Source organism: Diorhabda carinulata, chromosome 2, assembly GCF_026250575.1.
Source record: "Diorhabda carinulata isolate Delta chromosome 2, icDioCari1.1, whole genome shotgun sequence".
Lineage (NCBI taxonomy): Eukaryota > Metazoa > Arthropoda > Insecta > Coleoptera > Chrysomelidae > Diorhabda > Diorhabda carinulata.
The window spans coordinates 15,402,387-15,416,092 of NC_079461.1; the positions used below are offsets into that span (position 1 = coordinate 15,402,387).

General features: G+C 31.9%; 1 protein-coding gene across 2 annotated transcripts in view; it reads left to right on the forward strand.

The window, feature by feature from the left end:
• Window positions 1-11,608, forward strand: part of LOC130890703 (heat shock cognate 71 kDa protein-like) — a 29,539-nt gene extending 17,931 nt beyond the window's left edge. For both annotated transcript variants that reach the window (XM_057794934.1, XM_057794935.1), the window contains exons 5-10: window positions 2,636-2,862; window positions 3,367-3,520; window positions 3,575-3,712; window positions 6,108-6,290; window positions 6,411-6,654; window positions 11,255-11,608. In XM_057794934.1, coding sequence (XP_057650917.1) covers window positions 2,636-2,862; window positions 3,367-3,520; window positions 3,575-3,712; window positions 6,108-6,290; window positions 6,411-6,654; window positions 11,255-11,561 — 1,253 coding nt within the window. In that variant the 3' untranslated portion in view covers window positions 11,562-11,608. The remainder of the gene's footprint in view (window positions 1-2,635; window positions 2,863-3,366; window positions 3,521-3,574; window positions 3,713-6,107; window positions 6,291-6,410; window positions 6,655-11,254) is intronic.
• Window positions 11,609-13,706: the final 2,098 nt, after the last annotated feature.

A 13,706-nucleotide genomic window follows, 5' to 3' on the forward strand; every position in this document is an offset into this window, starting at 1 on the left:
TATTCTTCAAAAAATTACCAATTAAACTATTTTGACAAATATACAGGGTGATTGATGGTTGTGATAAAGTTCAGTGCCTCCTTTGTCCTTTGAGATATCAATTTTGAAAATTCAAGAGATTATAGCCATCATTAGTCTCAACATTTTAGAATTATTTACAATTTCACAGGGTGTTTCTGAGCTCTGTGCCAAATCCAAGTTCAATAACCTGTACAATGTAAGAGAAATTTATTTCGTTGATATTCATGAATCTTCCTGTATTTTATATCAAGCAATTTTAAATTTTTTAGTGCAAAATACTAGTTATGCAACTATATCTAATCATTTAACAATTCATTGTGAGTTGGCTATGATTTGTTTGTCAAAAACAACATCAATCTCTCCAAGCTTGCTTTTGTAGGTAGCCGCTTTTCAAGAAAACTTTCATGCTCTACTCTTGCTGAGTAAGGCGTTCTTATTGCATTCTCCGAATATCCAGATCATATCAATCATTTCATCAGTGAAATTAATTTTTGTCCTAGTCAAATTTTTAACCAATAAAACATAGCTAACTCAACATTAATTGTCATATAATTAGATATGGGTACATAATCATTGTCTTGCACAGAAAAATCAAAATATCTCAAGAACTAATAATTTTAGATATAGGGAATGCTTGTTAAAAAAAAGTATATTGGCAGTACTTTTCGATACTCACATTGAATACAGAGCTATTCATTTGATAAAACCAAAAAAGTAATGTATTAGTGTTTTGAACCACCCTGTATCAGATTCAATGGATATTGAAGAAATAAATAATTTTTCAGAATTTCTACTACCTATTTGAGAGCTTTGTCTGCAACTGATCTTCATTTTTTCAATTTTTTGTTACAGTGTACAAGATATTATTCTTGTTACGATTTTTATGGAAAATTGGTTATAACTTTCCATATACAACGTAGAACACATCACAACCCCATGTTATTGAAATGGGGAACTTCCATGATTCCACATATATGATAAAATGTGAAGCATTTCATTCAAAAAAATGTAAGTTTGATATAACACACAATTCTGGAATACCCTGTAAGAATGTAAATAATTTCAAAATGTGAAGAATAATAATGTAGTAGTAGACACTTAACTTTATCGTACTAGATAATCGCCCTATATATCTTATCTTTTTTATCAATATGTCTTGAAATTTCCAGTTATTGGAGTATAACCGAAAAAATACATTTAAAAAGTACATTCAAATTACCTACGTGAAAATTAGAAGCAAAGCAGAATAGATAATTTTATTTGTGATAGAAGTTGGCAGCTTTAAGTAACTCTAAAAATTTATTATCACTGTGAGGCAGATGACTGGTTGCTCAAACCCAAGGTAATCATTCCAATGCACACAGTTTGGTACATGTCAAACTGTTTTGGACTATAAAAATGGGCTTTGCTTTAGCTCTACACGTCAAATGTAAGCACAGGAAACCCATAAACGAGTTATTTGAAATAAATGACCAACAGAGGCAGCAGCATAAATAGTGAGATCATCAAATGTTTTCGTTATTTTCATAAACTTTTGACCATTGCTAGAGCAGCTAAAGAGTCAATATAATCGTATCGATAGAAAACACCATTTTTATTTCCATTGTCGTGAATATCAGCTGCTGTCAACAAAGAAGAAATTATTGATCTCGATGATAAAACCCTGATACGCTAAAAACAACATAACAGAAATCTAAATTTGAGAGTAGAAAAAAATTAGTTTTTCTCTCTGCTCATAAGATTGTTCCACCCATTTGATGCGAACTTCACGTTGGTACCAATCCTTTGAATATTTGTTTTAATCTTCACAACTCTCCTCAACACTAAGGACAGCACTTGTAGCCGAAACTGCAAATAATTTTTTTATCAAAAGCAAAGGTGAAATTGTCTTTTGAAGGCTTAATAATAACAAAATCGTGAAGTAGTGACCAAATATCTAACTACTTGAATCCAATTATCCGATTTTTTCCAGGAACTTATAATTGCATATATTTACTGAAGTTGTTTAGTAAAACGTTGGTAAATAGATCCCTGCGGAATTTAAGGAGAAAAATTACATTATTAAGCTGTTCTTCTAAGCTGATATTGCCCAACCCATTTGCTGACAATATCGTTGAGTAATTACTTTTGGCGGCGGTGCATCCTTTCTCGTCACGGTTAAATGCCATGAGGTGTAAATTTTGTTTTTCTCAAAAACTGTCTGTAAAAGAAAAAATAGTATTCAGATGAATATGAGTTTTCCAGTGTTTCAACGGTGTTATATCATTACATAAAATACTGAAACCAATCAAATAATCCTCATATTTTGTGATTTTCCACCTTGACTCCGTTACTCAGTTTGAAAGCTGTTTCCACATACCGAAAAAACTTGTTCTACTATTCATCAATTTTCAATATTGAGGCGGCCCTAGGTCTAGTTTTGAACTTGATCATTCTCTGCATACTGTATAATATACAAATATACTCTAAAGAGTTTAAAGGATACTATTATTTAGGTAGTTAATATATTGTCCAGGTAGAACAAAATGTATATATGTAATCCTCCTATACTGGTAACGCAAGTTTTAGGTACGATTTCCACCTCACTAAAAAACTACAATTTACTTTTTTCCAGGTGGCGAAGATATAGACAATCGTATGGTTCAATATTTCATGGAAGAACTAAAAAATAAGACCAAAATAGATATAAGAAATAATAAAAGAGCTATGAGAAGACTAAAATCGGCTTGCGAAAGAGCCAAAAGGATTCTTTCTTCAGCTGCTCAAGCCTCAATAGAAATAGATTCTATCTCTGAGGGAGTTGATTTGTATACGACAATCACAAGAGCCAAATTCGAAGAGGTATCTATCCCAAGATATCTATATATATATATATATATATATATATATATATATATATATATATATATATATATTTTCAAAGGTGTATTAAGTCATTATGAGATTTTACGATCGATCAACTCATTCATGTACTCTCAGTTTTTACATTTTTTAACTTATATATCGTGAAATGATGAAATCCTTAGGCTAGGATATTGTAGCTGAGTAGACGATTATTTAAAGTATAAAAGGACTAAAGTACTCTTCATATTAATTCGATTAGTATGGGACATTGATCAAGAAAGTCTTGGTGGTACCAAAAATTACATCAAAAGCAGAAAACACGTCCTAGATATCTCAATATTCAGTTTGGGCAATTTCCTGGATGAATATTGCAATCATTGAATTATGAGCAATTTTCTTTTAAGAATTAGCTCTTTTTCTCGTATTATGAAAAAATAATGCGATTAATATTATTCCAAATGCTGAGAACTTAAGTGTTTATACAAATTTTTCTTTGTTCAGGTAAATAACGACATATTCACAAGAACATTAGAACCCGTGAAGAAAGCCATAGGAGATGCCAAAATAAGTAGAGGACAGATTGAGGAAATTGTACTTGTCGGAGGAAGTACCAGAATACCGAGAATCCAAAATTTATTATCTGGAATGTTTCAAGGTTATACCTGTATAACTAGTTGGAACCATTAACGAAAATATCGATATTTTTTAGGTAAGGAATTGAATAAATCAATCAATCCCGACGAAGCAGTTGCTTACGGAGCAGCTATTCAAGCAGCTATTCTCAGTGGAGATACTCATGAAGCTGTTCAAGATGTTTTACTACTAGATGTAACTCCTTTGTCTTTGGGTAAGGTCAACGTTAAGTGATCATTACTAATTCAGTCATCTCGCAATTGAGACGACTGATTGATAATCATTTCTCTTTCATTTCAAAATATTTAGATTGTTCATGAAGAAGTATAGTTACTTACTAATATCCAGATTTTCGTTGTGTTTTTAGAAGAAGATAGTGAGTAACAGTTCATTTATTTCATTCGGAAGCATAGAGAGTGCTTATAAACAAAGTTGAAAAAAGGCCGTGTTCTTGATCACAACAATTGCTAGCAACAATATAGTGAAAAATGGGAGAAAAAAGATTTACAGTTAATATATTACATTCAAACCCACTAAATCATATTTGTTTCGTGACGTGGTTGTTAATTCATTTATCTTTTTACTTAGAATCCTAGGTGATTGATTGGTACAGCTGTTTCCATTGCATTCTTATTAGGCTACAGTGCAATTTTGCATCTACTTTTACCAATTCTAGAAGATGCTCCGCATCCAGATTTACATGTGAAGTGCTTTTTCTTTGTTTTGCTTGCGGAGTAAGTTGTGCGGAGTCACTAATCAGTATATCTGCAGCCTCATTCATTCTTTTGGTGACATACCCGTTTCGAACCATATATGAATTTGCAAACATACACTTCCAAAGTTTCCAAAAGTGGCATTATTAATGAATAAAAACAGTAGTCTAACGCAACTATTAGTTGCCTTTATAAGTTATATCCAAATATATTGAGATCTTTGACATTTTTTGAGGTGCCTAAAACAAGTATCAAAATATCATTGGTATGATTACATCCATTTTCGAAAAGTGTGGATTGTATGATACAACAATGTTTTCGAATTACAAATAAATTACAGTTTATTTAACTCCTTTTTACTACTACTTCTACGCTGCTTTTTCTATTTCCATTAAATATGATATTTGTGCTCAAAATTGTTGCGTAAATATCAAAATAGTGCCGGAATTTTCATCCAGTTGCCACTTGTATTAACATTTCTCTATCATTTTTGCAGGAACATGTTTGTGCATCTTAGTCTTAACTTATGGGAATAGGTGACGAAATGTACATTTTTTGCATTACGCTATTTTCAAAAAAAAAACGGAAACAATAAGGAGCTAATTCAAAAGCTGTGTGAGCTGAAATAACAGAAGTGGATTGATTGGAATAATATCATCATTCACCTTCCTTTTGCCCATGGAAGCCCATAAATAAATGATATTGTAGTTCCTTGGCAATTTGACTTCTTTGAGATTCTTTATTGTTTTTGAACTTTCCTGAAAAGCTACGTAGCAATCCATGTTTTAGTACCGAATATTCCAGTAGAGATAGACATAATGACAGTAAAATCAGGGAATTGTGAACTTGAAATTTTCCAAATTATTCGCGTCAATGGTAGTTGGTTGGTTGTTTTGATTCCCCTTACCTCCCCTTAAATGCTTTTCTCATACAAAAATTGATGAAGACGCCGAAAAATTGATGATTATTTATTTCCATATTTTCATTAATAAACAATAACTATGCAAAAAGTTTCTCAATGTTTTCTAAAAATTCATTGACTACCTCCTGATTCTGTGGTATACATTTAGCGGCACTCAACTATAGCCTCTATATATCCTACATCTAATACAATCCATAGCACAATTAATGAAAAAATAACCTACTACTTTCATGGTTTATGGTTATAACTATAATTAACTAAAAAAATCTAAACTAAACACTTCGTTCAAAAAATATGTTGATTCATTAATCTGAAGTAACCTTGTATACTTCTAAAAGACCTTCATTCAAATAAGTCTTGTTATCTTAACAGAAATCTGAATATTATAAGTAATAGCCATTGAGAAAAGACAGCTTGATACTATGCAAGGCAACTACCAAAAATAGTATGTGATTTCTTGCGAAATGTACAAATATTGCATAATATGAAAGTCATATGGGGACAATGACATATTTATGAAATATTATTGTTCTAAGTCATCATCAACCAAAACTACTCCTGTCCATTTTATGTAAAGTACTCTATTAATCATGAAAGAAAAAAACAAATTGAAAGTATCAAAACAAATTCCAACAATGAAAACTACTGCTACTCATCAACAAGAAATCGATAATAGTGCAATTGCTAATTCTGGCAGGATGTTATCTTTACCTTTAACTATCATCCAAGTGTTGATTCGTATAAAAAAGAATTGGGTACAAGATAATCGTACTGATATAAATTTACATTTATGTTTCTAAATTTTTCTGATTTAGAATTATTTTTTTTCCATTTTTGGAAGACAGAAAAAAGTTTGACGTTTCGTTCTGTTGTGGTCTTTATCAAATTTATCTTAATAATGTATGAATTAATTTGAAGCTGTTAGTGGTTGAACATACAGATAGACTTTTTGACACTGACATTTATTTCCACAGGTATAGAAACAGCAGGTGGTGTGATGACAGTATTGATCAAAAGAAATACTACCATTCCAACGAAGCAAACACAAATATTTTCTACATATGCTGATAACCAACCAGGAGTTCTTGTACAAGTTTACGAAGGAGAAAGATCGATGACGAAGGATAACAACCTATTAGGAAGATTTGAACTAGCCGGTGAGGATATGAATAATAATTATCTGAGAGGGTCTTATTTTGGAACTCTTTGTAGTGAAATAATAACTACAGTCTAACTAATGCAATTAGTGAATAATCATTTTATTTGTACTTATGTAGGTATACCCGCAGCTCCACGTGGAGTACCACAAATAGAAGTAACTTTTGATTTGGATGCTAATGGTATTCTTAACGTAACTGCTCGTGAAACTGCTACTGGTAGAAAAAGTAACATAACGATCACAAATGACAAGGGCAGGTTAACGAAAGAACAAATTCAGAAGATGGTAGCCGAAGCAGAGAAGTTCAGAGAACAGGATCAAGGTGCAAGAGCCGCAGTGTCTGCCCGAAACGATTTGGAAACGTAAGTATAATAGAAGTTTGTACCGATGAAAAGTAATTGGTGAAGATCTGAAAAAAGATTCATGATTCAAACTAATCATCTGTATTTTCTATAATGAGAGATATTTTTGTCTATAAGACTCTGATTATCCCCAATCAATTAACACGCAATCATAGATTGAAGATGTGATTCGAAGCAGGAGCAACGGCTTTTGCCTTTGTATCATAAAATCATCAAATAATCGTCTAGTAAACGGAAAATAAGTTTTTAAACCAAATCTCGTTGTTTTATTCCAAAGTGATACAATCAGTAAAAAGCTTTTCAGCTTTGTTTACCGATTTTGCCCCAAGAAACCTCATTCTAACCTATTCAGATTCAGAAAGTTTTTTTAACTCAATCTTCTTTTGAAAAGCATGTTATTTTATCTTGTAAGTAGTGAATTATGATACCAATAAAAATCGTAAAGTAACCCTCCTCGACCTTGGGTATAGAGACGGCTTTTGGCGCTTCTCAAAACCTAAGTGAATTTGTTTCACACTTTTTCGGCTACTAGCAACGGCATAGCAAGAGCTTCATGTAAACTATCTTGTTTTTCTTGATAATTCCTCTTCAGAAAGCGAAACCCTTCGGCACCTGCGGCTACACTTTAACTTAGTGGACTTGTTCTTCTGCCATATGATCGACGATTGGGAATCATGCAACCGCAGCAACATCCATTCCTTCCTTCATTTGAAACAATTGTTTTTGCGAGTTATTTTCCTGTTGTTGCGAGTAATTTCCTCTCTTAACTCAACAAGATACTAAACGTTGAACCGCACGAACACACGCACAGTGCTAGAAAAGCCGAAAACAAAGCAGAAGATATAATGAGGAAGTCACCCGAACTTGTGATGCTAATATGCCCGAAAGCGTGAACTCAATTAGCTTCTACTGATTCACTGGTGGAATGACCGGATTGCAGCTCTCCGTATAAAGTGCTTCAACAAGAGAAGGGCCACACAGCGAGGTCGGAACAAACTAAATTCCAAATATCTTGTGATGAAGTGCAAAAATGCACGCCGAAGATTGAACAAAGCTATCAAGGTCAGTAAGAGAGAACTGATCGATGATGTGAAAGATAATCTGTAAGGTGGGCCTACGAAGTGGTAATGATACACTTGAAATAATTGAAGAAATTCCACTTACAACGTTTACATCGAGTTTTTCAAGGAAGGAGTTTTTTCGATAAAGTGGAAACAACAGAGACTTGTGTTGCCTCGGTGGGAAAATTCTCCTGATAAACCATCATACTACTTTCCACTTTGCATGCTAGATATCGCGGGAAATATACTAAACGGATTATTCACGGTCCGAGACGGGTCCAAAGGAGTACAGGATCACTGGAGGTTGCCACAAATCTCAGTTCTAGATCTGCTACTGTGGAATGTCATGTATGACGACCTACTAAAGCTAGAAACGCCAAGAGATGTCAACCTTGTGGTGTACGCAGACGTTGTAGCTGTGGTAATAGTAGCAACACATCTAATCGAAAGGAACTTAGAATTTGACTTTACTTTTGAAGACAGCAGCCAATGAATGGGAACGGTTGGCTTTAAATTGAGTGGATACAGGATTGAGGTTCATTACTAGTAAATAGCAGTTAGTAACGATCACACTGCAAGTCGGAGGTCGGAGCTCACGAAATACCATTTTTAAATCCACTAAATGGTGTAATGATTGACGCTCAGCTTAACTCTAAACAGCAGACCCACTTGAGGGACAAAGTGGCTATGGTCAGAACAATTTTAGCACAGCTAATATCTAACATAGGAGATCCAAAGCAGAAAAAGAAACTATTATCATCTGTAGTGATCTCTGTATGGCATTCGATATTGGCTGATGCACAAGCACTATAGAGGAAGGTAATGCCAGAATATTAACTGAGTGGGTTGATAGTGGCAAGCATTTTCTGCACGGTGTCTCCAGAGGCACTTCTTGTTAAGAGAAGTGCCCTCTACTGCCGAGGTAGAGGTTCTACAGAATTAATCCAAGCAGAACTCACGAAAACAGTATACAACTATAGCAAAAACAGTAGAAATCGTCGAAACATTACCATCTTATTCCACAAATAGATCACTGGGTCAACCGTGATTATGAAGAGGTCAAAAACTTTGTTTTTAGTTTCAATCTTTTAGTTTAATCATTCCTCAAATCATAATATTACTATAGAAAGTTAATATTAGTCTTATTCTTCAGCTTCAGCTTTATTTATTCAATCCAATACAATCCATACTTTCTTATTTTCTAGCGATAAACTCAATGTCGATGTTTGAGTAACTGAATAAAGTCGAAAAAAGTAAAAAACTACCAATTATTTTCATCAAAGGTACATCATAGCATAAAAAGTGCCTGAGGTATTGGATTGTGAATACATAGAATAAACGAGTCTTTTAAAACTTACCCTAATTTAAATGTGAAACTTTTCCATAATTAACAGCATAGTGATAATTGAAATAACTCTATTTATAAACGAAGAACTAAATTTCAGAGATGTACCAACTTTATCCAATAAAATAACACTTCTCATATTATTAAAACGAATTTCAACAGAAGATATTTACAGAATAATTTGATTCTCACCTAAATCACATGTTCGAGGATGGTTTGAGGAAAGGCTGAAAACACTTTTGTAAGATCGAATATATTTGTTAGTTTCGGCTATTTTCCAGATGTCATCTAGAAAAATGATTCATAAATTTTGAGGAAAGATCAGTTTTAATAATGAAAAAATGAACACTGCTTTCGTTTCGGTTTTTTGAGTCATGGCCACAGTGTTCTAGTAATCCAAAGGTAGAATTTTTATTGATTATTGAGAAAAATAATTTTATTCCATCACGACAAACGGCTTATCCATGCGGCCCCATTATTGGAGGAGAATAAGCCGAACTCCCTCATCAGAAATATTAATCTGAAAAGGTTAAAAACGGTTTCAGATGAATGAGGATTTTGTTGCAGAAATAGACATCTAGTTCGTGGAGCTTCCGAAGCATTGTGCGTAGCTGCTCCTAAAAAATTATTTTGGATCTATTCTATAACAAATTTTCTGAAATAAAATTGAATTATTATTTTTTTTTGTTGGCCGTTCAAATGAAGGAAAAAGCTTTTGTGAACTCAATGAAATGGCAAAGGTCTAGCCTCGGACAAATATTTTCAATATTCTTGTCACACTTTAAGTGGGTAAAATTCACGTTTTATTATCAAAACTTTCTTTTTAGATTTGGTTTTATACAATAAAAATATTTCGGAAAATACTCTTAAATATTTCTCAATATTTCCAGAACTAATATATTCCTTTATTTCATTAAGGGAATTTGGACACGTAAAAATCCTTCCATAATTTTGAGTATTAAAATTTCAGTACTGAACAATATAAGTTGAAAAATATTCTCATTAAAATTTTAGTCATTATAGAGATATATTTTTTGTTAATCGGTTAATCGTATAAGTAATGTGAGAAGTTTTTCTTAAAATGGAAGAAACTGAGTATCGAGCTGTCATTAATTGTATATTATTCACATGTGAATAATAACTCCATATACGCGAGTAGAAAACTATACTTTATCCAGGACTACTTAATATTTTTGTTGGAAAATTTTGGTATATTATTAGTAATACTATTATTATATTCTGACAAATATTTCGTATCATTGTTTATTTAAACATGGTATATCGTTAACGAAAATTATAATAATATCTTCATAATTACCAATTCAAAAATCTACGCATTAGTTAAAAAAATTACGGGTATCACATATACTTTCCTTGACATTTCCGATAATAAATTTAATGAGGCCACTTAAACAGCTTCTCTAGTTTCTGGTGGTGTTAAAGAAAAGTCTCTTTCATTTCCAATATCCTTTTAGTTGATTGGTTGGTTATATAAATTGACATAAAATATTAGAACACAGTCTTTAATTTCTTATTTCCTAGACCTTTTGATATATTAATGCATCTAAATGTTTTTGATTTTAGGTCTCTTCTGTTTTAAGATTGGTTTTTTTTTGATAATTTTTAAAGGAAAGATAAACCTTAGGATAAGGATATAATGATGAAATCAACTTAGAACTTTATTCTAATAAGGAAAATCAATTTAGATGCATATATATATATATATATATATATATATATATATATATATATATATATATATATATATATTATGAGCGGTTTTTTATTGGAAACTTGGAAAAGAAATACCAAAGTGGAGTAACTTCAATATATTTTCCGAGCTTTCGAATACTTATGTATTCATCTTCTGAGAAATAATTAATCAAGATTTTCGGTGATTTTTGAAAGTGTTAATGCTTGTGAAAAATTTTAAACTCATAGAATTGAAAAATCAATTTTCAAATTGACATTGATAGAAATTTTGAATTATATGAGTTTAAATTTGTTATAGTATATATGAGAATGGAAAGCTACCTGAACAATAAAGAAGTTCTAGTCTTAGGGTATTGTGAAGGCAGGTCAATAATTTTATTTAGAAAGTGTAGATTTATTTGTAAACTACTGTTTCCATATTCATCACATACATTAATGATTATGTGTATTCATATTCCATCATGTCGATTTTTTGTTCCAGCTACGTGTATCAAATGAGATCATTAATTAACGACCCACAAGTACAGATAAAAATCAGTTCAGCGGATCAAAATAAAGTATTGAAAATGTGTGAGGACATCACAAACTGGATCAGCGAAAACCAAGGTAGTTCGGAAAGAGATTATTCGAATAAGAAGATGGAATTGGAGAACTTGTGCAAGCCAATAGTTATCAGTTTATACAGTTCAGACTCAGGTCCGAATTTTGATAGATCCTTCACTCAGCCATCGGATGACAGAGATGATAGTGCCAATGGAGGTGGACCTGTAATAGACGAAATTGAATAAATCGAAACTATGATAAAATTTTATCAAATAAAACATATTCCTCCAGACTACTGATTACAAAATATCATATAATGTTAGTAATTCGCTCTATATAACTGGAACATGAAATTAGTGGGAGATTCTCATTAAAAATTTGACATGTAAAAGTTAAGTACACCATAAATATTGAATACCCCGAAAATATTGAATCTCTATCCATCTTCTACATTTCTAAACTAAAAGATGCGTTCAGCAATTCAACAAAAGCTTCCTGTCAAAATATACGTACAGGCACAAACAAACCACTTTTATTTAACTCACGAAGTCGAATTACAATTACTCACGTAGGGCAAATAAAAGCGAACAATTCAGTGTGACAACAATGGAAGCATGTGAGCTTGTCGCTTCCTATAATATAAAATGTATTCTTTAAAAGCTAACTTTAATTGCCAATGTGGCGGGGTTCGTTATATATTGTTAGGATTTTGATTCGACAAATTGATGTTCATTTTTGAAAGTGACAAATTTAAAAACAAAGTATCAATCACTTTTTTTTGATTATATAATTATATAGAATATGTTTACTCATTGTGATTGGTAATATAATACCTTATATCAAGAATACAATGAAAAATTTTGCATGAAATTTCATAAACATTGAAAAAGATATAGAAAATTTAACACCGTTGATGAACTGCGACAGCATCATTGAATAGAGTTGCAAATTTGATAGTCTCCTTCCCCAATCATATCCCACACATTTTTGATTTAAATCTGTGACCATGGTGGTCAAGGTAAATTATTAACGCCATCTTCTTGGAGAAACTACTTAGTTCGATGTGCAGTATGTGGACTCGCGTTTTCTTGCTAAGAAAGGATATCCATCAACATAATGAAGTTATGATGTCATACTGCTTTCAATAATGGTCGGCTACCATGAACAACAATTCCTCCAACAATGAGCCGTATGAGATGCTTAGTATCAGACAATCAAACGGAAATTTATCCTTTGCGTCTTTACCATCGTCATATGTAACCTATTTCTACGATTTATATATATGTTTACTATTCGTATGATTTCATTTCTCTCTGTCATTTTTGTGTTGCTGTTTCTTGTGGCTATTATCTGTTTCCTTACTACAGTAAGAGATTTCTTAGCATTCTTATATATATTTTGGTTTTATATTGCAGTTGGAACATGTTTTTCGTTGTAGTTTTTGATGTCCTCCGCAATCTTCTCTCGTACTGTTTCACATATTTTGGGTGTATTCTATTTTCTGTACGTCACTGTGTGTCACGGTTTTTTATAAGAGTGTTTTGTAATGCTTATATTTCTACCACCTATTTCTTCAGCGAACATTAGAACAGTTTGCATGAGCTGCTTTGTTTTTGCTTCTTGACCTTTATACCTCGCCAAAGATTGTATTTACTTAATCACTTTGTAGAGTTATTATAAGCTTATCAAACTAGACGACTATCCTATAAGAGTTTTCTCTATTGTTGGCTTTTTCAAATAAGAACAAAATGAAAAATTTTGATTATATTCGAGGCAATCGAAAATCTAAACAAAACAGAGCGTTGTCAGCATATATGATTCCATTTGAAGTTTGTTTCCTTAACGGTAGATAATGTCCGGTATCAACACTGTCGCAGGTTAAAATGAGGGTATTGGCAACAATGGCTAGGATCGGGTGGCTTCTTTATTGGATCCTATCGTAAAGCAGTATGAAATGTGTTTCAAGGTCTCTGAGCCAGAAATTCAAATGTATGTTGGTGACTTAGTTACATCATGGAGTATGTTGACAAAAATAGTAGACTTCCGAAAAAAAGGTGGGAAGATATATTTATTATACATTTATACATATACATATACATATATATATATATATACATATATATATATATATGTATATATATATATATATATATATATATATATATATATATATATATATATATATATATATCTATAAATTTACAGATGTAGATATCAACAAATTCTTTTATATAATGTTTCCATTATTATATTAGAATGTTTTGAAAATTATTAAAATTGGGAACACAACAATTTAATATATTATAATTGAGGACTTTTACAATCAAAACTTACTCTCACAAGCATTCACATACCAACCAACTAACCGCATTAATTAAGCTTCGCAAAAC